Genomic DNA, 26,323 nt, shown 5'->3' on the forward strand with positions numbered 1-26,323 from the left:
ACATCTACAAATAGGCACATAGAGATAAACATGTATGTTTCCCCTTACTTCATTCACAACAATATACTAGATATTACATATCAGTTTTTGAACCAATATTCACAGTTTCAATCATTCTGGCTCAGCAATATTGTTCCCTGGTGGAAATTAGAATTGCATTCCATTTATTGTACTTCCCATTTCTTTCTTATCAGTCAGTTCATGATTTTCTATTTCCTGACCTAGAATTCATTTGCAAGTGCACAAATACTTGTGTAAAACATCTAGCAATTCATGGTCAGTAAGTCAGAATTCTGAGACTCTTGTCCATGTCTCCTTCCTTCCCTCTTTGAATTATTGGTTTCTGGTTTGTTCTGATGTGGGTGTTTTCTGAGTTTGTAGCAGCCTCAGTGAGTTTCAGATTACCCATAACCTTACTGTCCCAGTTTCTGGAGTCCATAATTTCCTTGACTTGGTTTGAGATAACTGAACAAAAAAGCATTACACCACATTACACCATATTGTGTGAAAAAAGAGAAAATTGGGTCTGAAGTTTATGGCTGATATAGAGGTCTACTCTCCCATCTTTTCTCTTTCCTCTTAAGAATTTTTTCTGGGGGTTGGGGGGTCCAGTCCTGGGGCCTGAACTCTGGTCCTGGGCACTGTCCCTCAGCTCTTCAGCGCAAGGCTAGCGCTCTACCACTTGAGCCACAGTGCACCTTTGGGCTTTTTTTTCCTGCTTATGTGGTGCTGAGGAATCCCAGGGCCTCATGCATGCAAGGCAAGTGTTCTACCACGGAGTCACCTTCCCAGCCCACTCTTAAGAATTTTGATGCAATCCCATCATCTCTTGATATCTGACCTAGTTGTGTCTTTCTGAAACTTGTGATGATCTTCTTTCTAACCCTGGTATTCTGGAATGCTACAACTTTATGCTGAGTGAAGGCTTTTATCCCTTTATTCTGCTGGACACTTAGAGAGAATTTTCTATCAAATTGGTAAAATATGGAGGTTCTTAGAGTTCTTCATTCTGGAAGAATTTCAGGAAAAAAGACAGAGAGAAAGTTGTGCATCACCTACAGGGGATGTGGGAGTGTAAACTTGTTCAACCACTTTGGAAAGTCCTCAAAAGACTCAACATAGAGCTCCACTATAACCCAGCAATCCTACTTTTGGATATTTACCCAAACAATCACAAACAAGGCTATACTAAATCTATCAGCACAACTACGTTTATTGCAGCATTATTCACCATAGCAAAGACATGGAACCAACCCAGATGACCCTCAGTAGATGAATGGATCAAGCAAATTTGGTATATATATATATATATATATATAACTGGTATATGTCTATGAGAAGCACATAAGGTCAAAAGCTATGTATATATGACCATACAAGATGATGCTAAGTGAAATGACCCCAAAGATAGGGACAAAAAAGTTTTATCTTTTTTGCTGTTGTTTTCAATGTATTTATAATGTACTATGTGATATTCTTGTTTCTTTTCTATGTTCTTCCCCCATGGTATAACCCCTGTCTTCACTGTATTTCATTCCAGTACCCTGCATCTTGTATATACATTTTTCTAATTTGGGGATGGGAAAGGAAATAACAAAATGCTGAAATAAGATATATGTTGACCCATTGTAACAATGAGATGTACAAGACACTATGTTGAAAACCAACTTTACAACTTTGTGGGTGGGGGAGGGAGGACGTTGAGGTGGAGAAGGAAGGAATGGTAGGGGAAAAACAAAGGAGGAGGTAACAATGCTCCATAGGAAATTTACTCATTACCTTTTTCATGTAACTGTAACCCCTCTGTACAGTGTCTTTACAATAAAAGATATATAGAAAAAAAGTTATGCATCAAAAACAAGAGGGCTTTGCCAGGCCTCTCAACTTTATACTTCACTGTCTACCCAAAATTTCTGAGTAGAGAGTTCTTAGTACAGAGAGAGAGAGAAAGAGGGAGAGAGGGAGACAGACAGACAAGTGGAGGTGTGTTAAAAATTTAAACATGGAGAGTCTGTTTGCTAAATTCTTTTCTATTTTCTTTGATACTTGTTACTTCTAAATAGGAAACTTTATGAGGTTGGGGATATGGCTTAGTGGTAGAGTGCTTGCCTACCATGCATGAAGCCCTGGCTTTTATTCCTCAGTACCACATACACAGAAGAAGGCAGATGTAGGGTTGTGGCTCAAGTGTAGAGTGCCAGCCTAGAGCAAAAGAAGCTCAGGGACAGTACCCAACCACTGAGTTCAGGCCCCAGGACTGGCAAAATAAAAAGGGAAGGGGTAACTTTATGGGAATTTTAGAGACATAGCTTAGTTTTCCTTCCCTCAGAACTTTTCCTGTTACCACATTTAGGTGAAAACAACATGTGTCTGGCTCAGTTATTTCATCACAATTACATCTACTCTAAATATCAGAATTTTGGTAGACATCTTATCCAGTTAGTATTCTCTTCTCCTTTTCGTTGTGAGAGGTCTAATTCTCACTTAAATTACTTTATAGTTATTTCCTAAAACTTTACATAGTGTTTTCACACCTAAAACTCTATAAATACAAAACAACATTGTAAAAGATAAAAATTACAGATGCCCTTGTAAAATTCTAACTTTACCAAACATAAGTTTTATGGACTTAGACTTCTGAAATTGTAAAATTCCTCTGGTATGGTATCTGTACATTTCTAATGAGAAAATGTTCAGGAATAGAATTTACCTCATACATCCTCATTAATTCTAGGACTTGTACTTATCCATTGGTGACAAGAGATCTCTTGGGCCTATGGCAGGATTAGAATAGCCACAATGAGGAAAAATGTATAGAAGAACCCATTGTGAAAGCTGGAGTTTTGGGTGTAAAATCAATATGTTATTGTATGTCAATTTATGCTTGAGTCATTTTCCAATGATTACGTGCCAGAAAATCCAGACACAAGACAAAGTCTTGCTGCTTTTCCTACTACATTGTTCTCATCACTTCTCTCTGATTTCAGCTGGATGTTGAGCTGTGACACATCCCTGACAAGGCAAATCACTACCAGCATCTTTCCTATATTTTCCGAAGATTTACCTAGGTGTCCCCCTGTGCTCCTACCTGTGACATGAGGGTGCTTCAGCAGGAGCAGCAGGGAGTATCTCAGTGTTGTGCTCATCGTTTCTGTCCCAGCACCAAATAAATCAGATGCAAGTATTGTCAAACCTTCATTAGTAAATTCCAATGGCTCCTTGTGATTTTCCTGCTCCTAAGATTTGATGCAATTATATTATTTACCAGCACATGAGATGACAGCAAATTCAGTATCTCACAGTGGTATGAAGTTGGAGAGTGAAGGAATAAGAGCAATGCACAATTGACAGTGGGATGGTGACTAGTTTAGACTAAGTAAGGCTTCAGGCCTCCTGGCTGTCCTTACTCTAATCTGGTGCTGTGACTGTATTTGAGGTCATGAAACTCATCATTCATTTAAGCTACTAATAACTGAATTTTCTCTAAATATTAAAGGATCAGAAAATTGAATACTGCAAGTAGGAAAGTTAGGGACATAGGTGTTGTAAGCCTGAAGCAAAAATCTGCAATTAAAATTTTTTTGCTGTTGATGTGATTGAACAGTGTGTGGGCATTTGTCCTTGAGCTTCTTTTCTCAAGGCTAGTGCTATACTACTTGAACCACAGCTCCACTTCACTATTTTCTGTTTAATATGGAGATAAGAGTCTCAAAAAGACTTTTATGTCCAGGCTGCCTTCAAACTTTGATCCTTAGATAGATCTCAGCTCCTTGATAGTAGTATTACAAGCATGGCTCCTCTTGCAATTTAAGTTCTTTTTTTTTTTTTTTTTTGGTCCGGTCGTGGGCCTGAACTCTGGGCCTTGGCGCTGTCCCTCAGTTCTTCAGCTCAAGGCTAGAGCTCTAGCAATTTAACTTCTTGTATGACACATTTGCATATGCTCAATATTGCTTGTGAAAATGCTAAAAGGCAGCAAAACTTAGGAGTCACAAGGAATGAGAATGGGTTCATCAAAACCCGATGAGTCAGCAGATGGGAAGCACCAAGTCATGTGGTCTAGGGAACCTGAGTAGGAATGACTAGGAATGCATGAGCTGAAGAGACACTAATCATGAAGACAAAACGTGGTCACATTAACTTGTCATTGGAACAAAGGAGAGAGGATGGATGAAGCAGTGCCAAGGACTGAGAAGATGGTCCAAAACCAAGTTGTCAACAAGGCTGCAGTTTTAGATGTTGAATGAGGAAATCATTAAATGGTCAAAATACATCATTTTCTAACTGGTCCCTGGGCCAACATTAAATCCATCATGCTTTTGTAATCTCCAGATGAGTTGCAGTATGTCTAATAATATGTAATTAAAGCAATGAAAATGAACGGATCCTCTCAACATTTGTACTTTCTTGGAAAAGGGTCATCTCCTTTGACTATATCAACATCACATGCTTTGAAAGCTGGTCAAGTTAAACAAACTTTGGTAATATCTACTTTATGTACTTTTCTATGATCATCAAACTACAGGTAATCTTAAATCTTGAGGTCAACTTACTCTAGAATAATATGTTCAAACACGAATATTAAAGCGTCCATCTGTCACAATAAATTTGGAGAGTTAATAGTTGCGGGTCACATAGGCTATTATACTCTAGGCTGCATAAGTGTTGAAAAATTAATGGAATTCTAAATGAATGAAAATTTAATGATTCCATGTCATGGATTAAAGCACTATTTTTTATCTCATATGCTATCATCATGCAGGAGAAGTTACTACTACTAAGATAAATAAAAGACAAGAGAGTCTGTCATGAACAGATCTACCATGCAAGAAGTGCTAAAGGGAATCAGCTTTCAAGTAGAAACTAAAGCATATTCAACAATAAGTTCACACCAAGTCAAGAAATACATAACCTGGCTAAATACAACCAAACAGAAAATATGAATGTTAATTATAATGAATGTTAATTATATGGTATTTTTTATTCAACCTCTTTTTAGATTATTTACATTATTTTTTTTTGGTCCGTCCTGGGGCTCGAACTCTGGGCTTGGGCTCTGTCCTGCTCTTCAGCTCAAGGCGAGCAATCTACCGCTTGAGGCACAGCACCACTTCCAGTTTTCTAGTGGGATTATTGGAGTTAAGAGTCTCACCAACTTTCCTACCTGGGATGGCTTTGAACCTGGGTCCTCAGATTTCAGACTCCTGAGTAGTTAGGATTACAGGCCTGAGCCACCAGCACCAGACTACATTTTTTTTAAGGGAAATATAGGAGGCAATAATCATAGATGAATTCTATGGATACCCAATGTATTAAATATGTAATGTGTGACAAAAAAAAAAAGAAGGATGCAATTGGAGGGGGGAGGATTAAAAGTATACTCAGACACTAATTCACTCTAATTTCACACTAGACTGTCATAAGTGTGTTATAGTAATCCCATGGTACATTATAAGGATTCAAACTTTGCTTACTTGATTGCAATATATTATATATGTATATATTATGTATTATATATGTATATAATATATATGTATATAATATGCATTATCTATATATATTTTACATATATGTTACATATATAATATACTCATTATATGTTTATGTGAAAAAACATAAGGGAAACCTCTAAAATCTATATAAAGAAGATGAATTAGTAAACAAACAGAAGAGGTGAATTTGACTAAATTACATTATACGCTTTTGTAACATATCACAATAGAAGCCTTTGCACAATAAATTTGATAATAATAATGTGAAAAGCATAATAAAATGATATTGTGGTATATATTTTTAAATACCACAATTGAAAATCCTTTATAAGGAAGATTAACCATGACCAATTAAGGATTATTCCAGAATTATTTCTTCAAAACCAATTCTGACTTAGAGAACATGCATAATATTCACATATTCTATTGTATACAGTATATAATAATGACACCTATCTTTACATAATGACACATATTTTGCAGGGAAATTGTTTCTATTCACCTGCCATGGGTATTCTGCTTCTCCTTATTATATTATTTTATATAAAAAGAGTAAATGTATCCTAATTACTTGAGAAATTAATTTTGTTTCCCAGGATGCTTAGTGTAGCTTCCTTTACATAACTGATAACTTGTTTTTTCAAGCACTGCTGGTCTGATGGTTTAAACATCTCCAGTAACACATACTAATTAATATGTCACAGAATGCTCAAGGATTCAAATAAATGTAATTTTTGTCATTTTACCTGTTTCTTTTTAATCAGAAAACAATCAATCAAGTCTCTTGGATTGTTAACATCCAGTGATTCTTCATGATCATTTATTTTCTTCAAAATGTAGCTATTTGAATCACCACAATTTTTTAGGAATGTTTTATGACTTCCTGGTAGATAATCAATGAGATCAGGGAAAAGGTTGTAGATCTAAATGCAAAAGTAATAAGTTATGAAATATAAATGCATACACATACTATATACATATTATAGAAAACTTGGCTGTAAATAAAAATGACACATGGCTTCCACCTTGAAGGGAAATTTTGCTGGAACATATAAAATGAGTGGGGTTCAAGGATGCCCTAAAATTCAGTCTCATGATATAGTATCTAACCTCTCTGTGATCACATAGTTATTAACTTTTACAGAGTTTAAGCCATGCCAAACTCCATAAAACATTGTGAAGATTTTTATAGTTCAATTTTGTCATTTCTTCCCAGGCTACTTCATCATCTAGGATCACAGTGGAATCAGCTAACACTCTGACTCTACTCAGTGATTCCTAGTAGTTCCTATTGTTGCAAATATGCTTCCTTTCTGAGGAAAAATACTTTGGCTCAGGAATAGCATGAATATGAGATGTCTGAAAACAAACCTGTGGGACATGTAAGCTTTCAGTAAGCACCTGGACATCCACTGATCCACCAGGCATCTATCAGGACCTGAACAAAGCAATTTATAGGAAAATCCCTTTGGGATTTAATGGGAAATATCAAATTAATTGCTTGAGTTCATTAGCTTGAGTAAATCCTAAAGATTTAGACATCTTTCTCAGCTGATTACTTTATACTGTTTTTCTTCCATTTCTATTATTATAGGTTAGCTGTCAAAAGTTCTCATTTTGACATGTCCATATATAATAAAATGCATTTTTCCTTTTGGTGCCAGGACCAGGATTTGAACTCAGAACCCCAGACTCTTGCTTGGCTTTCTTGGTCATGACTGGTTTTTGCTGACTATTTGGGAGATGGATTCTGTCAAACTTCTCTGCCCTGGCTGTCTCAAATCCTTGATCTTTCAGGTCTCACTCTCCTGAGTAACTAACATTTATGTATAAGCCAACAAGGCCCAGCTATACAATACATCTAGATGACACCTTATATCTAGACTCCTCTGCTACTCTCCCTCATCATTTCCTTCCCTGCTTCCAAAACCAATTTCAACAGGCTTCATTTTGGAACTGTAGAAAATGAACTAGACCCATATCTATTTTCCTGAAGTAATATCAATTGCAAGTTGATCAAGGACCTTAATATAAAACCAGAAACTTTGAAGCTACTACAAAAATAGAACAGAGAAAATGCTAGAATGTGTGGTCATAGGCAGTAACTTCCTGAATGGCACTCTACCATTCTTTAGGTAGGACTGTTGGGTCCAGGTGTTCACCTTACTAGTGGTTCTTTAGTTAATTTGGATCTGTTGAAAAAAAAAAAAAGACAAGTGTTTTCTTAGGAAGAAAAGATCTTGGCTTCACCTGCATCCATGGTGAGCTCAGAATCTTGACATTCTCCCTGCTTTTCTCCATCATGTTCAGGAAGTTCTGGTCTTTATAATCAAAACGATTCTGGAAAACAATGGAGCAGATGACATTGCAGGGAGCACAGCCCAGGATGAAGGTGGGGTCACAGGGTGAGCCTGAAGAGTCAGAAACAAATGAAATATGCATATGAAATACTGTACTCAGCCTTTGTCATCTTTACCATTTTATTACTGTTTTACTTGTCAATTCCTCTAAGAGTCAAATATCCCATTTGAATTAAACCTGCTTATCTTTTACCTGGAGTGTGAGTTGGCCAGTACCCCAATTATAACATAAAACAAAAAAAATCTACAGTTCTGATTTCTGATTGGAAAACAACCCAATTCTGAAACAGAAGGGACTTAATGGAGCCGTTAATATCGCTCTCTAAAATAGTGATATAAAGCAGCTCCCACCCTTGGTTTTCCTCAACTCCTCCACGAGGCAGCATGCTTCCTCTTGAACACGCTCTTCAATGCTCCTCTTCCCCATCCCCAAATTCCGCAAGGTCATGAGTGAGAAGCGCCTCATCTCTCTCCATCTGTGTCCATTGCTGAAAACAATTCCTAAATGAAGGGAAGCAGAAACATGGATGAAGTCAAGCAAGGAAAAGGAAGCTGACAGATGGCAGGTACAGGGATGGCCAAGCTTTGGCTCTTTTCCCATCCTCCTTATCCACACATCCTCTGCCACCCACACAAATATACACACACATGGATATGTACACTTACCAAGGCCTCTGGTAGCTTTTTCAACCCATGGGAGCCTGCCTCTTCCAGAGAACTCCTCCCCATGGTCAATCAGAGCTTCCTTCACTGCTTCATATCCATACAACACCACAGTGGGCTTCATGCCCAAATACAGAGTGAACACAGGGACATAGACTTCTGAGAACTGGAAAATGAAAAGAAAAAAAATACTAGAGAAAGAGGTCATTATTTGTTCCCAGAGTGAGCCTGAGCAAAACTGATATCATCATTGTATTTTTTATGCTTCTTTATTTTGGCAAACAGAACTTAAAATATTTGCAAAGATCATATGTTATAAAGGAGGTTTACTATAGCTGTCACTTGGAGATGGCCTATAATGTGCCATGCAATGGACGGGGCAGTTGATACCACATTATCATTCATCTTCACATCAACACACACAGAAGGCTTGTCATGATTCACAAAGAACAAAACAAAGGTCTGTGGATTCTAAATTCATTTCTAAAGCCCCATTGATAATGCTTATTGGACATTCCATGCTTAAGATATGTTTAATTCTCATTTGTACTCCTAACCAGTGTCAGATTACTGCTTTCAGATAACCTCTGAAGCTCTTACTGGTGAGAATATTACTTCCTTTGGCAAACAAGAGAAACTGCAGTTTTAAGTCAGCACAGGTGTTTCTATAGGCAAGTGCAGTTTGGGATCTACCGGTATTAGAAGCAGAGGGTGGGCCCCGCAGAGGATGCCCTAGTACATGAAACATCCTCCCAAACAATTTCTCACCCAGCAGCATTTTTTGCTCCAGACAAAGTTTTATGCAAAAATCCAGGTGGACTCTGATACCTTCAGTATCCCCTAAATGGTCTTGTGTCTTTATGTTCTCTCATCCTCACAGACAGCTCCTTTCAATCACTCACAGCTTCTCAGAGTCGTTAGCTTTCATGATTTAAAAAAATCAATGTCTAATATGCTATATGACTTTTTGAACCAAACAATTAATCACAGAATTTCCTTACCATGGCGTTTCAGGAAAAAATATCATCATAAATTTGACTGTCTAACTAAGATGGGGAGAACCATCCATAACATTTACAATTTTGTGACGGAGACTAAAATAGACATTAACTCCTCACATAATATATTACTTCATTCCGTGATTAAAATACAAACTGGAAAAGTCACAAGCATCTTACACTTTTTACAAGGATTTTGTTTTATGATAATAAATCATGCTAATCTACCTTCAGCAGTATATTTAAAATATGGTTTCATTAATAGCTGTCTGAGACCATTGGGCAAACATGAAGAGTACTTACCTTGGTCAGAGATTTAGTGATGCCTTTCATATCAACCTGCAGTATATTTCCTATAATTGGGAAAGGAGTGGGGCCTGGAGGGAGCTTCCTTCTCCTAGAGTTCTGTCTCCATATTGAAAAGAGAAGCAGACAGGAGAGACCCAGCACCAGTGCAACTACTGGAACCATTGAGGCCTTCTCTTCTTCTGAGAGTACTGTGAGCTTGCAGGGCAGACCTTTTATAATGCTCCCTGAGACTGTAGGTGTGCCTCTTTAATGCTTTAGTCATGAATTAGATAGAAGTTTATTTTAATCTCTCTTCTGATTAGAATTTGTCCTGATGGTAGAGGTAAAAGTAGAATGACCTGTACACATGTGCCTCTTTCCAGAGGGCACAGAGGCAATTGTAATTTGGTTGTACTTGTTAGTGATCAAATACTGCTAGTTAAAATTCAAACCTGCCTTCTTTCAATGTTCAGCTATGGTTGAGAAGTATTAAAGTCAACAACTTGAACATTATTCAAACATGGCAATCATTTTTTAAAAAATTTTGTTGCTATTCTAAGGTAGATGTACAGAGGGGTTAAAATTACATAAGTCAAATAAAGAGTATTTTTCTTGATTCTCAGATTAGTGACAAGTTGGGAAGTTTTGGATTTTAGGGTAATCTGTATTTTCCAGGAAATGTGTATTTAAACTTGTTTTTTGCTCTATTCAACACTTCCAGATGTGTTGTCACTACTGTGACTCTTCAAGAAGTTGGTAGACTTGTCCATTTTTATTTCTTAGCATCAGTCATGCATTTTGAAAAGCCAAATATATATTGAGTACTGACCAAAAGTTGCAGATCCTTAACCATTATACAACAGAAAAATGGAAAGCTTATTATTATTTTTCTTCTTCTAGTGAGGTAAGGGAGGATAAAGGAGTCAGAACTGTGGATGCCATGTGGCTCATAGGTGGAAGAGCTAGGGTTTCAAGGAGATGTCTCATGGCCATTGCCATACACCATGGCTTCCTGAAGAACAGTCCTGGAATTCTCTTCCCACCACTGCAGCATTGAAACTTGCTCAGTATAACTGAGGTAAAAGCCTTCGTCATGTGATTTAGTGGTGCAGTAGGAGAAATGACAGCTTTTCTGCTTTTCATTCACAACCAGAAAAGCTATTATGCTGATTTTGGTCTCTTTTTAAGGAAAGGAAAATTAAACAAGATACAATGTTTGCATAAATCAACATGTCAACATGAAAGCCTCTTATATAACTCATTGATGCCAATAAATAATACATAGTAAAGATGGGACAGTATAAAGAGTAATAGTCACTGAATTATGTGGACATAATTGAGTCATCATGGATCATAAGGACATCTAAACTCAAGTAAAACACAACCACAGTATACAAAACTGAAAGACTCAAATACAACTAAATTAACATATAATGTTTAGAAAGTAATGCATAACTAAAGGTATGTTTATAAGGATATCATATTTGTTCTAAATCGACTAGAGCAGATAGTTTTAATTTTAATTTTTGGTGGTACTGAGATTGAAACTCAGGCCTTACACTTACAAGTGCAAAGTACTATAACACTTAAGACACACCTCCATCTTTGCTTTAGTTATTTATTCAAAAAATAGAATTTTATATTTATGCTCACTAAAGCTATCATAATCTTCCTACTTAGCCCTCCACCAAGCTAAAACTACAAGCACACACCCCCATGCCTGAGGCAGAGTTTTGCTATTTGCTCAAGTTGGCTCATTACAGTCCTCTGAATCTTTGCTTCCTAAATGGCAGGTGCCCCTAATAGGATTACAGGCCTGAGCCACTATACTTGGCCTCTTTTCTTCCTTTGTATGGAAAATTAAGACTTGTTAAAATCCAGTTGCCTATCATTGTTTCAGCCTGGTATATAGGGATTTTGATATCTTACATAACCATTTTTTTTCTCATTTTTCCTTGCTTGCCATTAATTTGTTCCCTTTTAGTGCTTAGAAACGGAATATTAGATATTGAGGACATTGGTGAAAGTCATAAATACCAGTTAGTTGAACTGAGCCTAAAACACACATTTCCTTAGATTCTATTTCTGTCTTACATTAGCTATGACATCTACATACCTTTCCTCCAGAGGAAGACATTCAATGCAATTGTGTTTACGAAAAATAATTGCTTTTGACAAGATACAAACATAATGGGGACCCAAATAGGCAAATTAGAAGTAAAATTCTCCCTCTTTGCAGATGACATGATCTTGTATTTAAAGAATCCTATAGACTCCACTCCCAAATTACTCAAGCTGATTCAAAACTTTGGCAAAGTAGCAGGGTATAAAATTAACCCTCAAAAATAAATGGCTTTTCTGTATGCCAACAATGAGAAAAGTGTGGCTGAAATTACAAAAGCAACTCCATTCGTAATAGCCCCACCAAAAAAATAAATAAGAATTAACTTAACCAAAGAAGTGAAGAACCTCTATGATGAAAACTTTAAAAACTTGAAAAGGGAAATCAGAACAGAACTTAGAAAGTGGCAAAAACTCCCATGCTCCTGGATTGGAAAGATCAACATCGTGAAAATGGCAATACTTCCCAAGGCTATCTACAAATTCAATGCGATACCTATCAAAATTCCAACCTCATTCTTTAAGGAAATAGAAGAGACAATCCAAAAATTCATATGGAACAATAAAATACCCCGAATAGGAAAAACGATCCTCAAAAGAAAGAACACTGCTGGAGGAATATCAATACTAAATTTCAAACTCTACTATAAAGCCATAGTAATCAAAACAGCTTGGTACTGGCAGACCTCAGGACCAATGGAATAAAATTGAAAACCCAGAAATGAACCTACAGACCTATAGCCATCTAAAGGAAGAAAGACAGCCCCTTCAGTAAATGGTGCTGGCAAAATTGGTTAACTACTTGTAGAAAACTAAAGCTAGATCATTATATATCACCCTGCACCAGAATCAACTCCAAATGGATCAAAGACCTCGGAGTCAAAGCAGACACTCTGAAAACATTACAGGATGGACTAGGAGAAACCCTAGGTCTCCTTGGCGCAGGCTGAAATTTTCTTAATAGAGACCTAGAAACACAACAAATCAAAGAAAGGTTGGACAAATGGGATTGCATGTAGTTGCAGAGCTTCTGCATGAAAAAGACATAGCTAGCACGATTAATAGAAAGCCCACGGATTGGGAGAAGATTTTCTGTGGGGGGGGGATGAGTGGGTGGAGGGGGTGGGGGAAGATGGGAAGGGAGGGGAAGGGGAAACAAAGGAGGAGGCAACAATGCTCGATAAGAAATGTACTCATTATCTTGCCCATGTAATTGTAACCCCTCTGTACAGTATTTTCACAATAAAAAAAGAAATGAAAAGTATACAAAAAATTGATTTTGTTCTTAATCAGTAACATTCCAATAAATATGCCTTCAGTTAATAATTAATAGAGTTCAGAAAAGTATGCATTTATAACCTTTAGAGTTTGAGTGACCTACATAGCTCTAAATGAAAAAAGTATCACACCACCTTCTTCTGCATAAAAGAAGCTCAGTAGTTTTGATGCATCTTTTTGTACACTGAGAAATAGATGCCCCTTCTTTTTTTCGTCTTCCTTCTGGTGAAATGAGGATCCCACATGACCTTTTCCTCTTACAATGATATGAACAATCTTTGAGACCAAGTCGTCTGAATATTATAAAAACACGTTTTTTTTTTTTTTCCCTAAGGAATGAGCACATGGTGACAAAGTAAGATTAGAACCAAATGACTGGGTGGCTTTGCCACAGATCACTTTCACCTATTTGTGAAAATCTTCTCTTGGCCTTTATTCATTATCACTTTTCTATTCTACCATTATGACAAATACTTGAGTTCTGTACATGTGTCATAAGACTTGAAGATAAGTCCACTCTACTCAGCCCTCTGACTTTCCTCTCCCGCAGTACACACACTCTGCCAGCCACAGGCTCAGTGCTTGGGCTAGACCATGACTTAGGGCTTCTGACCACTGCCCTCTTCACTACTTGAGCCACTGAAACTTCACTGTAGGTCCATGTCAGGCTTTCTCCCTGTCCACCACCAACTCTTCTGTTTATATTTCACCCAAACACTGTTAAAAGCTATCCCAAGATTCCCTGAGCTATGACTGTTTTCAAGCTTGCAACAAACTCATTCTCAGCAGATTGCCCTTGTTATAAGCCCTGTGAGACAAGAGGAGCAATGACAAATTTTTCTTTACAGAGGCCAGCATTATACCTCAAAGTAGTCATTATTTCCTTAAATCCCCACCCTGGCTTTAAGGTTTGTGGAAGAGGTGTATTTAGTGTGATTGTGTCTTGGGATTCCTCTAACCCTCCTGTTGGATTATTAACAGTGTCCAGAACTGTTTTCCAATTGTTTCTATTGAGACTGTCTCTCTGTGCTTCTCTTTTGTCAGTGAAAATGTGAACTCATCCCTCTTGTCTTCTAGTCTTGATTTTCTCTCTCTCACTTGATCTTCCCTACCGGTAGGGTTTTCAACCAAGTATTTTCTTTTATTTGATCTGTTGTTCTCTTAACTTTTCAAACTCCCAGTTAATTTTTTCCAGATTGCATCTCTTGAGTCATTCTTTGTGTCATAAATTGTCTTCTTAATATTATGTAGCTGCCTATTTTATTCTGTTTGATCTCATTCAAGTATTCCTGGCCCCTTGGATTTCATTGACAATAGTTACAATCATTTTCATTATGTTCAAATAGTTGTAAAAAGGAGTTTTCATGAACCTGACCCTCTTTGTATGTGATGCATTTGATCAGCTACCCATTCCTTCATTCTATCTCTCTTATCTGTCCAATTCCCATGATTCTTCTCCATCTTCCTGGTTCCACTCTCAGTGAATGATGTGACTTCATTCACTGGACATTCCTCTCTCCACATGACTGCTCCTCCACTTAGATTGTACCCTGGCTCAGACCAGCCAGGTTTCAGCTTCCTAGTATTCACATCGTTGAACTATTAAATGTGTTCAAGGAGTTAAACCATGAAAACCAGGCTTTTTCAGTTTGACTGTGTATATACTCCTGTGTGTGCTGTAATATATGTTTATATTTTAAATGTAACTTCCATATATTTGATAAGTCATTCACTCCATCTCTCTCAGGCTGATTTAACTCAACATGAATTTTTTCTACCTCCATCCATTTCTCTGTAAATGATGCAATATTATTATTCCTGATGGATTAATAATACATATATAATACATATGTGTGTCTATGTATAGTGTATGTGTATGTGTATGTTACATTAAGTCATTGTGGGCTCTTATGTATGCATTGTCTATTTTCTGCTGATTCTTTTGCTGGTTTCTGTACTGATTTAGAGGTGTCCATGCATGGAATGTTCTCAGGCTTCAGTGCCCATGGTGAGTTCCTTAGGACTTCTACTTCTACAGTCTATGGATCTGCATTACCCTCAGTATGGCCTCAGCACTCTTGATGAAATCAAAACTACTTTTCCATCGCACTCACTTTCATAGCAGTTTTGTCTAGAATTAGGTGTGAGACTATAGAGCGTATATTGAGTGTGTCTCTAGGAAGAATAGTTAGCAATCACCCATCATCATCTTATCTCTTTTTTCTTTATTTATCTTGTGCTAGCTCTGGGGCTGTAACTAGGACTTGGATGCTATCACTGACTATTTGTGCTCAAGGATAGTGCCTTACCATTGAAGACAAAGCTCTAGTTCCATTTTTATTAGGAGTTAGAGATAAGAGTCTCAGAGACTTTCCTTCCTAGGTTTTGAACAATGCTCAGATCTCAGCCTCCTAAGATATATATCTCAGATCTCAACCTTCTAAGATATAGATAGATAGATAGATAGATAGATAGATAGATACATAGATAGATAGATACATAGATACATAGATATAGATAGATATAGATAGATAGATAGATAGATATCCTCACACTGGCTAGTGATCCATATACTCAACCCTCTTTAGATTTAGTTTTGAGACTAGGTCATTTAAGGGCTAACCCAAACAACAAAGAGATAATATCTCATCCACATAAGGATTGTTGATCACAATAAGAAAATAGATAACAAATGCTGGTGGTACTGTGGGTTAACTAGAGTTCTTGTGCATACTGGTGTAAATCAGAAGTAGTATAGATATTCTGCAATATTGTCTCTGAGCTCTGCAATTTTTTTGAAAAAGAACTATAGTAGGATCAATCAATCCCAATGCTTCTAAATTTCCACAGAAAATTAAAACAGTATATTGATGACAAAACTGTAGCACATTTTACTACACCTAAGACACAGACATCTTGCACAAACACCAAAAGATAAAAAGGTAACCAATAGGTTACATGTTTACACTATAATAACTAAACAGATACACAAATATAATATTTTTTGTAAAACATGTCGAAATAGAAACATTACATTATTGAAGTAGTCCAACCATAAACATCATTATTGGATTATTGAACTCCTTGAAATTGAGCATAGAACAGCTATTATCAGACTTTGAGAAGAGTTTTGTCTAATGAGAATTTGGGAAGTTTGACTAATGGTATTAAGTTACAATTAGAGAGGAATAAAAGTATATGAGGTTAGCTGAGAGCCAGTGGTTCATACCTGTAATCCTAGCTACTCAGGAGGTTGAGATCTGAGGATCATGGTTTCTAGCACAGGCAGGAAAGTCTGTCAGACTATTAACTGCAATTAACTACCAAAACCCCAGAAGTGGAGCTCTGGTTCAAGTGATAGAGCACTAACTGTGAGGAAACTCCTGAACAGCACCCAGGCCCTGAGTTCAAGCTCCTGGACCAGTACCAAAACAGCACAGATAAAATCCCATAATGTCTAATATACAGTAGAGGAACTTGGTTATGATAATAGTGTCTATTTCCAAAGAAAAAATTGACTGAGAATGATTGATCACACAGAAATTACAAATATGTAAGGATACAAATATGGTTATTCTGATGTGAACTCAATAATGTATGTATATATGCTTCAAAAAACCCAAAATATACCATAATTTTAGCTTTTCAACATATCAATTGATATTAACCTAAATATCAAAAATCATGTCTCATATTTTTATAATCTTTAAGGTTTTCCTGGCATATAGTTTCAGTGGCCAAACAACACATTGTACAAAGTTCATGCACCTGGACCTATAAAGAATTCTATAAAGAGGGACTGGGAAGGTGGCTCAGTGGTAGAGCACTTGCCTTGCATGCATGAGGCCGTAGGTTTGATTCCTTAGCACCACATAAGCAAAAAGAAAAAAGCCGGAAGCAGTGCTGCAGCTCAAGTGGTAGAACGCTGAACTTGAGCTGAAGAGCTGAGGCATAGCACCCAGGCCCAGAGTTCAGGCCCCATGACCAGACATTCCCCCCCCCCAAAAAAAATACAACAAAAACAAAAAAGAAGAATTCTATAAAGAATTCTATTTATAATGCCATATCTATAAAGAATATGCATGGTATGTGGATCTGTGTCGGTGTAGTCATGTATTCCAGAGTCACATATCCACATAGACATTGGTATTAACTGAAAATTGTCTGACAAGGTTGTTCCCTTTGGGAGAGTAGAGGAAGTGTAATGAGAAGTTATTTTACATTATAATATTTTAAGATGAAAGGAAGGAAACGAATTTCAGTCCTGTTTTAGATGTACATTATCATGGGATAATGACTTAAGATTCTTTTTTTTTTTTAATTTAATTTTATTTTATTTGTGAACATACGGTACAGAGGAGTTACAATTACATGGGCAGGATAATGCGTACATTTCTTACCAAGCATTGCAGCCTCCTCCTTTGTTTACCCTTCACATCCCTTCCAAGCTTCCCCCCTCCGCCCCCAATCCCAATCCTTCTCCTTCCCCATCCTTCCCCTCCCCCCCCACCCCCGCACCGACATTGTAAAGCTCATTTTGGACATGACAACTTGTACTTCTCATTGTTACAACAGGTCCACCTGTATCCTTAAACAACTGGTTTTTCCCCATCTCCTCCACAAGTTATACTGACATCAAATATAGTGAAAGCAGGGGTTATACTGTGGGGGAGGGACATACAAAGCAACAAAGATAATCTTATAAATGCGTTAGAAACACATGCATGAAAGAAAAAAAACATTAAAATACACATCTAAGGGTTCATTTTCCTGACATCACATTATCTGACCTTTTCCGCTTGACTCATACATATACTAGATATTACAAATAAGGAAAAACATGGGACCCATGTTTCTTTGGGCCTGGCTTACTTCATTTAATATAATTTTTCCAAGTTTTTCCATTTCCTAACAAATGGGGCAATGTCATTCTTTCTGATGGAGGCATAGAATTCCATTGTGTATATATACCACATTTTCTTGATCCATTCATCTACTGAGGGGCATCTGGGTTGGTTCCATATCTTAGCTATGGTAAATAATGCTGCAATAAACATAGTTGTGCTGGTAGCTTTAGTGTGGTCTTGTTTGTAAACATTTGGGTAAATGCCCAAAAGTGGGATTGCTGGGTTATAGGGGAGATCTATGTGAAGTCTTTTGAGGAACCTCCATACTGCTTTCCAAAGTGGTTGAACAAGTTTACATTCCCACCAACAATGAAGGTTCCTTTCTGTCCACATCCCCTCCAGCATCTGTTGTTGTTAGAGTTCTTGATTTTTACCGTTCTAACTGGAGTGAGGTGATATCTCAATGTTGTTTTGATTTGCATTTCTTTTATGGCTAGGGATGTTGAACATTTCTTCATGTGTCTATTGGCCATCCTTCTTTCTTCTTCAGAGAAGCTTCTCTTTAAGTCTTTCGCCCACTTATTTATTGGGCAGTTGTTTCTTTGAGGATTTGTTGTTGGGTGGTTTAATTTTTTGAGTTCCAAGTATATTTTAGATATGAGACCCTTGTCCGTTGTATGGCTAGTAAAGATCTTCTCCCAATCGGTGGGCTTTCTATTGATCTTGCTAGCTATGTCATTTGCCCTGCAGAAGCTCTGCAACCTTATGCAATCCCATTTGTCCAACCTTTCTTTGATTTGTTGTGCTTCCGGGTCTCTATTCAGAAAATTTCGGCCTGAGCCAAGGAGACCTAGGGTTTCTCCTAGTCCATCCTGTAATGTTTTCAGAGTGTCTGCTTTGAGTTCAAGGTCTTTGATCCATTTGGAGTTGATTCTGGTGCAGGGTGATATATAAGGATCTAGCTTTAGTTTTCTACAAGTAGTTAACCAATTTTGCCAGCACCATTTACTGAAGAGGCTGTCTTTCTTCCATTCTATTGTTTTAGCTTCCTTATTGAAGATTAGATGGCTATAGGTCTGTAGGTTCATTTCTGGGTTTTCAATTCTATTCCATTGGTCCTGAGGTCTGTTCTTATGCCAATACCAACCTGTTTTGATTACTATGGCTTTATAGTAGAGTTTGAAGTTTGGTATTGATATTCCTCCAGCAGTGTTCTTTCCATTGAGGAGCGTTTTTGCTATTCAGGGTCTTTTATTGTTCCATATGTATTTTTGGATTGCCTCTTCTATTTCCTTGAAGAATGAGGTTGGAATTTTTATAGGTATTGCGTTGAATTTGTAGATAGCCTTGGGAAGTATTGCCATTTTCACGATGTTAATCTTGCCAATCCAGGAGCATGGGAGGTTTTGCCATTTTTTAAGTTCTGTGTTGATTTCCTTTTTTAAGATTTTAAAGTTTTCATCATAGAGGTCCTTCACTTCTTTAGTTAAGTTAATTCCTAGGTATTTTATTTTTTGTGGGGCTATTACAAATGGAGTTGCTTTCCTAATTTCAGCCACACTTTTCTCATTGTTGGCATACAGAAAAGCCATTGATTTTGGGGGGTTAATTTTATAACCTGCTACTTTGCCAAAGTTTTGAATCAGCTTGAGTAATTTGGGGGTGGAGTCTATGGGATTCTTTAAATACAAGATCATGTCATCTGCAAAGAGGGAGAGTTTTATTTCTTCTTTCCCTATTTGGATCCCCTTTATGTCTGCATCTTGTCTTATTGCTGTAGCTAGGCATTCTAATACTAGATTGAAGAGAAGTGGAGAGAGTGGGCATCCTTGTCTTGTTCCTGAGTGAAGAGGAAATGGCTTTAGTTCTTCACCATTGAGTATAATGCTGGCTGTAGGTTTGTCATATACAGCCTTTATTGTATTGAGGAATGTTCCATGGATTCCTAATTTTTCCAAAACCTTCATCATAAAGGGGTGTTGGATCTTGTCGAATGCTTTTTCTGCATCTATTGAGATAACCATGTGGTTCTTATTCTTGCTCCTGTTGATGTGATGAATAATATTAATTGATTTGCGTATATTGAACCAGCTTTGCATCCCTGAAATGAATCCTGTTTGATCATGGTGTATGATTTTTTGGATGAATTGTTGAAGTCGATTGGCCAAAATTTTGTTGAGAAGTTTTGCATCAATGTTCATCAAAGAAATGGGTCTATAGTTCTCTTTCTTTGATGAGTCCCTGCCTGGTTTTGGGATGAGGGTTATGATGGCTTCATAGAATGTGTTCGGTAGTGAGCTTTCTCTTTCAATTTCATTGAAGAGTTGGAAGAGTATTGGTGTGAGCTCTGTTTTGAAGGCCTTGTAAAATTCCGCTCTAAAACCATCTGGTCCTGGACTTTTCTTAGCTGGGAGGTCTCTTATTGCTGTTTCTATTTCAATGCTTGATATGGGCCTGTTAAGCTGGTTTAACTCATCTTGGTTTAGTTTTGACATGTCAATATGTGCTGGGAAAAGGTCCATTTCTGTCAAGTTCTCAAACTTATTAGCATAAAGTTTTAAGAAGTATTCCCTTATAATGTTCTGAATCTTGGTTGTTTCCGTGGTGATGTTTCCATTCTAATCTCTGAGTTTATTAATTTGGGTGTGTTCTCTTCTTTTTCTGATAAGATTTGCTAAGGGTCTGTCAATTTTGTTAAGTTTTTCGAAGAACCAACTCTTTGTTTTGTTGATTCTTTCTATAGTTTTTTTGGATTCTAATTCATTTAATTCTGATTTAATTTTGATTATTTCTTTCCATCTACTGGATTGGGGTTTATCTTGCTGCTCTTTTTAATGGAGGTTTAAATGTGTCATTAAATTGCTAGTTTCAGATCTCTCCAATTTGTTGATGTAGGAGCTCAGAGCTATAAACTTGCCTCTGAGTACTGCCTTTGCTGTGTCCCAGAGGAGCTGGTAATTTGTGTGTTCATTTTTGTTGAATAGCATGAACATTTGAATTTCCTTTCTAATCTCTTCCATGACCCACTCTTGATTCAGGAGTGTGTTGTTCAGCCTCAATGTGATACCGGACTTTCTTTGGTGGCTTTTGGTGTTGAGTTCTAATTTTATTCCCTTGTGGTCAGAGACAATGCAAGGTATAACTTCAATGTTTCTGAACTTAGACAAGTTTGCTTTGTGGCCTAAAATGTGGTCTATTTTTGAAAACGTTCCATGTGCTGCTGAGAAAAATGTGTGTTCTGATGCTGCTTGGTGAAATGGTCAGTAGATGTCTGTTAAGTCTAGTTGATCTATGTAGTTGTTTAGATCTGCGGTTTCTCTGTTGAGTTTTTGCCGAGTTGATCTATCTAGTGGGGAGAGTGGTGTGTTAAAATCCCCAACAATTAATATCTTTGGATCTATATGGGATTTGAGGGAAAGTAGTGTTTCTTTGATAAATTTGGGTGCTCCATTGTTTGGCGAATAGATATTTAGAATTGTAATATCCTCCTGAAGGAGAGATCCTTTATTTAGTATGTAGCGACCTTCTTTATCTCTTCTCACGAATTTTAATTTGAAGTCTATTTTATCTGATATTAGGATTGCAACTCCCGCCTGTTTATGGGGGCCGTTTGCTTGGTAGATTTTGTTCCAGCCTTTAACATTGAAAATGTGTTTGTTTCTACAGGCAAGATGTGACTCCTGCAGGCAGCAGATAGAAGGGTCTTGTTTTTTAATCCAACTAGACAGTCTATGTCACTTAATTGGAGAGTTCAGTCCGTTAACGTTAAGAGATAGGACTGAGAGGTATTTGGGAGTTCCTGCCATGATATCCACCTTCTTGGGAGCTGCGAAAACTGGGTTCTTCCTATGGTTCTTGGATTCAAAGTTTGGGTGCAGTTTCTTGTCCTTTGTTGCGGTCTTGTTGGTTTTCTATGTGTAGGACATCTTTAAGAATCTTTTGTAGGGCTGGTTTGGTGGAGATGTATTGTTTCAATTTTTCTTTGCTATGGAAGGTTTTTATTTGGCCTTCAGTTATGAAGGAGAGTTTAGCTGGGTACAGTATTCTTGGTTGATAGTTGTTTGTTTTTAGGGCATGGCATACATCATTCCAGGCTCTTCTTGCTTTGATTGTCTCTGTTGAGAAATCTGAGGTGATTCTAATTGGTTTCCCTTTATAGGTGATTAACCTTTTCTCCTTGACAGCTTTAAGGATCTTTTCCTTGGTCTGGGTTGATCCTGTGTGGATTATAATGTGACAGTGGGATGTCCTATTCTGGTCTGGTCTATTTGGGGTTCTAAAAGCTTCTTGTATCTGAATAGGTCTATCTTTTTGTATATTTGGGAAGTTCTCTGCTAGGATCCTATTAAACAAATTTCCTAGGCCATTGACTTCTGTTTCTAGGTGCTCCTCTACACCCATTATTCTTAGATTAGGCCTTCTGATGGTGTCTTCCAGGTGTTGGATAGATCTATCATATTTCTTGGACTTGTCTTGGATGGTTGTATGTTCTTTCTCTATAATATCTAGGCTGTCTTCAATCCCTGAGATTCGATCTTCTGCATGGTCTAACCTGCTGTCAATACTCTCTACTTTGTTTTTTTATCTCTTTTCCTTCTAATTGGTCAGCTTTGATGGCTTCAAGTTCTTTGTTGAAGCTCTGTTTTAGGTCTTGTATGAATTTCTTTACTTCCTTAATTTGGTGTTCAGTGTTTGTTCTCAAATCACTTAGTTGATTGGTTATGGTTTCTTTGGACTCCCATTCCTTCTGTTGGCTTCCATTCAGCATTCCCTTTGTGGTCTCCCTGACTTCCTTCAGCTGTTTGTTAATGGATTCCATGAATGCCTTTAGTGATCTTTGTGTATTCTCTACCTGTTCTCTCAATTCCTGAATTACTCTTTGATTAGCTTCCACCCGTTTGTGGGATTCCTGCAGTTCTCTTTCCTCCTGTTCATGGGATTCCTGCAGTTCTCTTTGAGTGTTCTCAGCCTGCTCGCGCCATTCCTCCCTTTCTCTGACTATTCTCAAGTTGTTCACGCAAATCCTGTATCAGTTTTTGAGTAGCTTCCTCACGCTTATGATATTCCTGTATAAACTTTTGGGATGCCTCCTCTCTCTCCCTATCACGCTCATACAGAGTCCTTTGTAAGTTGTCAAAATTCTCATTTATCATGTTTGCCACCAATATTTGTAGAGCTATTTGGGAACTCTCCTCTGGATTGTTCATTATCTGATCTGACCCCTGATTATCAAGATTGGGAATTGAGATACCCAGATTTGCCATTTTTCTTGTGTTTTTCCGGCTTACTCTGCCCATTTCAGATGAAAATAGCACCAGTTTTGTGCTAGAACACTATCTTAAGGCAACCATCAACCAACGTTTGCATTTATACAGTCAATAGTCTACAGATACAATCTAGTTCAACAGATACATCTATTCAGCATCAAACAACTATATGTTAATGGGCTTTGAACCGCAGAGAAGAATTTGGAAAACCAGAAATTTTTAGGGTTAGGGAGAGATGTGGGTAAAAAATAGGAATAGATTGGTGTGGGGAGGCACAGGGAGAGTTAACTATGTCCTAATCTCAATGCAGGAAATAGGTTGGGTAGGATGCAAGTAGAGAGAGAGAGAAAAAGAAGAAAGGGAAAGGGAAATGAAAAGAGACCAGAAAAAAATAGAAACATAAAAATTAATATAGTTATGGAAATTGAAAGACCATCTATTTAGAGAGGAATGTGAATATATTGAGAAAACAGGAGGGAGATAGAGGAGATGTGAAAACTTAAAAAAATGCTTAAAATATTATATAGGTAAAAAGAGGTAGTACTGCTATTAAGGAATTTAAGTCTCAGAGGTTTTGGATTGAGTAATAAATTTGTGGATTAAGTGTGTACACAATGGGGGATAGGGTCTACTAGTTAACTATGGGTTTATCTGAGGATGTGCAGGACAAGAGTTAAGTCACATACAGAAGAACAAAAGAGAGGAAAAGGTGAAAAGGATAAGAAAGGGAGAAAAAAAGATCAGAAGTTCAGTAGAGCTAGACAAAAAACAAAAAGATAATTAAGAAAGAAAGAAAAAGAGAAAGAAGACAAGAAAAGAAAGGAAAACGCACATTCACGTATTCCTAAAATAAAAATTATAAGAGGGAAAAAAAGTTACTGGAAAACAATTATTTTTTCAAAAAAGGCAAAAATTAAAGATTAATAAAAGTTTTAGAAAAGGAAAAAAAATTTTATATATATAAGGTACCAAAAAAAAAGAAAAAAGAAAAGAAGAAGAAAAAAAAAAGTTCTTTGATTTTTTTTTTTTTGGGAGGGGTGGGAAGAATCCTGTATTTCCCTTTTGTCTGTAACCAGCCTCTTGTTGGAGTCTCTGGTCAGCTTGAGGTCCTGTGGCTTGATTGGTTTCTTAAGTCAGTTTGTTCGAACAGGCAGAAAAATGCTCTGCTTTACCCAAGATTTTGAGATCCCCTTCCCAGGTTATTTTAATGGGAGGGTGACCTGCTTTGAGAATCACAAAAGAGGGGTGATGAGGCTAGGTTCTGGTAGAGTTGAGGCCTTTCAACAAACAGTAGCTTTTCCCTGGGGCTATTTTGTGAAAAATTCACAGAGCCCAGCCTGGAGCCATTCTCAGGGTTTCTGTTTTTCAATTGATTGTGGAGGCTGCTAGAGGGAGGGGCAGCCTCTGGCTCTGGTTACCCAGTGAGGAAAGCCACTCCAATGGCTGGCGCCTGAGCTGGGTGACTTTTCCCTGGATGGAGCTGAGTCTGGCAGGTCACTTCGCCATTAAGTTCTTGTGACCTGCTAAATGACTCCTTTTATTCCAAGGCCTGAGTTGGAGCTAGCAGCTCCTCCGAGCTTTGTCGGTATCCAAGATGGAGATCACCGGTGCTGGGGGGGGGAGGGGTGGCCTTCCCTCCTCTGCTCCCTGAGAAGGAGTGAGGACGTCGGGCTTGTACTCACGCCGAGTCTTGGATCCTGGGTCGTCTCTGGTCTGCAAACTGAAGGATGAAGATGTCCGCTCCTTGTCAGTTCTTGCTGGTGTTGAGTAGAATCCTCTCGCCCGCTGCGTCTGGCTCCTTCGTTCCGGACTCTCTGTGTGAGCGCTCAGGTATGGCCGCGGCTGCGGTCGCCACTGCGACCCTGCCGCCGCCGCGGTGGCTGCGGGCAAGCACTCAGATGTGTCTCCTTGCCTTGGCTTCCCCTCTCTTGTCTAACTCTCTGTCCTGTGATGGCACACTTGGTGTGATTCTCTGGCTTAGGGCTGATCACTGGAACTCTAAAACTGCTTTCTATGCGAGAGCTTGTTCAGATTCCAGCTTCTCCTCCGCCATCTTCCCAGAACTCCTGACTTAAGATTCTTGCTGTCCTCATTTAGATGGAATGTAAACCTACATGGAAGGTAGAAAAATAATAGTAACGGAGATGTTTTCTAGGATTTTTGTCTTGGGGAGAAAGAAGAAGACTCAACCCATATGAATAACACCCAGAAATATGGAAACAAACATTCCCATATGGCTCCAGGTTAGCTAAATACTATTTCAAGTTTTCTTATTTGTTCACAGTAACATCAAAACAGGGTCATGATTTCTAAGCTTCATTTATTTTCCTAACTATGATTCATTTCCATTCTATTTCCCTATAGTCCGGATATGCTTCTAAGATTCGTCCATCTGTTTTGAAATAAAACCTCTAGAAACACTGAGTGACACTCAGTTGACTCTATTTTCTACCATACTCCCCATAAATTCTTCAGCTTTTCATTGAGTGGAAAAGGAGCCTCTCTGCATTTCTGTTTTCTTTCATCTTCCTTGACACAGGAAAGGAGATATAAGAATGGTCAGAACAATCAAGAATACTTTTTTTCAAGAACATAAAGAGAAGAAATGGCTCCAAAATATAATCTGTGATTCATTTTGTCATTTTTCAGTGATAGCATATGAACCACATAGCTGCAGCTGTGCACTGGAAATTGGCATGGTCAAAACAACTACAATAAAACACGAGGAATAGCAGGTGTGTTTGTGGAATGACACCCTTCCTCCCCCCACCCCCACCCCACCTTTCACTAAGTCTACAAAGTGGTGAATGGGTTTCCTGGATCTTGAGCACAGGAGATAATATGAGCATTGAGTGGAGGGAAGGCATCCTGCATAGGTAAAGAAGAAGCCAGGGTCTCAGAAAAAGTGCTGTCACAGTGTACCTACTCAGACAGGAATGAAGCAGAGCTGGTAAGTGGGTGGAAAGGCAGCAAATCCATTGGCCGCTGGGATGGTGTGAATCTCCTTTCTGT

The 26,323-nt window shown here is 37.9% G+C and overlaps 1 protein-coding gene across 2 annotated transcripts in view; it reads right to left on the reverse strand.

Annotated features, from left to right (window-relative positions):
- The window catches only part of LOC138836110 (cytochrome P450 2C5-like), a 33,431-nt gene extending 23,382 nt beyond the window's left edge, over positions 1-10,049 (reverse strand). The window contains exons 1-6 of one of the 2 annotated variants that reach the window (XM_070034601.1): positions 9,814-10,004; positions 8,516-8,678; positions 8,201-8,350; positions 7,740-7,900; positions 6,236-6,412; positions 3,089-3,236 (exon numbers count right to left, since the gene is read on the reverse strand). In XM_070034601.1, the coding sequence (XP_069890702.1) occupies positions 3,089-3,236; positions 6,236-6,412; positions 7,740-7,900; positions 8,201-8,350; positions 8,516-8,678; positions 9,814-9,981 (967 nt within the window). In that variant the 5' untranslated portion in view covers positions 9,982-10,004. Of the gene's footprint in view, positions 1-3,088; positions 3,237-6,235; positions 6,413-7,739; positions 7,901-8,200; positions 8,351-8,515; positions 8,679-9,813 lie in introns of both variants that reach the window. The other variant, XM_070034602.1, reaches the window with a different exon arrangement.
- Positions 10,050-26,323: the final 16,274 nt, after the last annotated feature.

This window comes from Dipodomys merriami, unplaced genomic scaffold (assembly GCF_024711535.1).
Source record: "Dipodomys merriami isolate MVZ:Mamm:240054 unplaced genomic scaffold, mDipMer1.0.p SCAF_249, whole genome shotgun sequence".
Taxonomy (NCBI): domain Eukaryota; kingdom Metazoa; phylum Chordata; class Mammalia; order Rodentia; family Heteromyidae; genus Dipodomys; species Dipodomys merriami.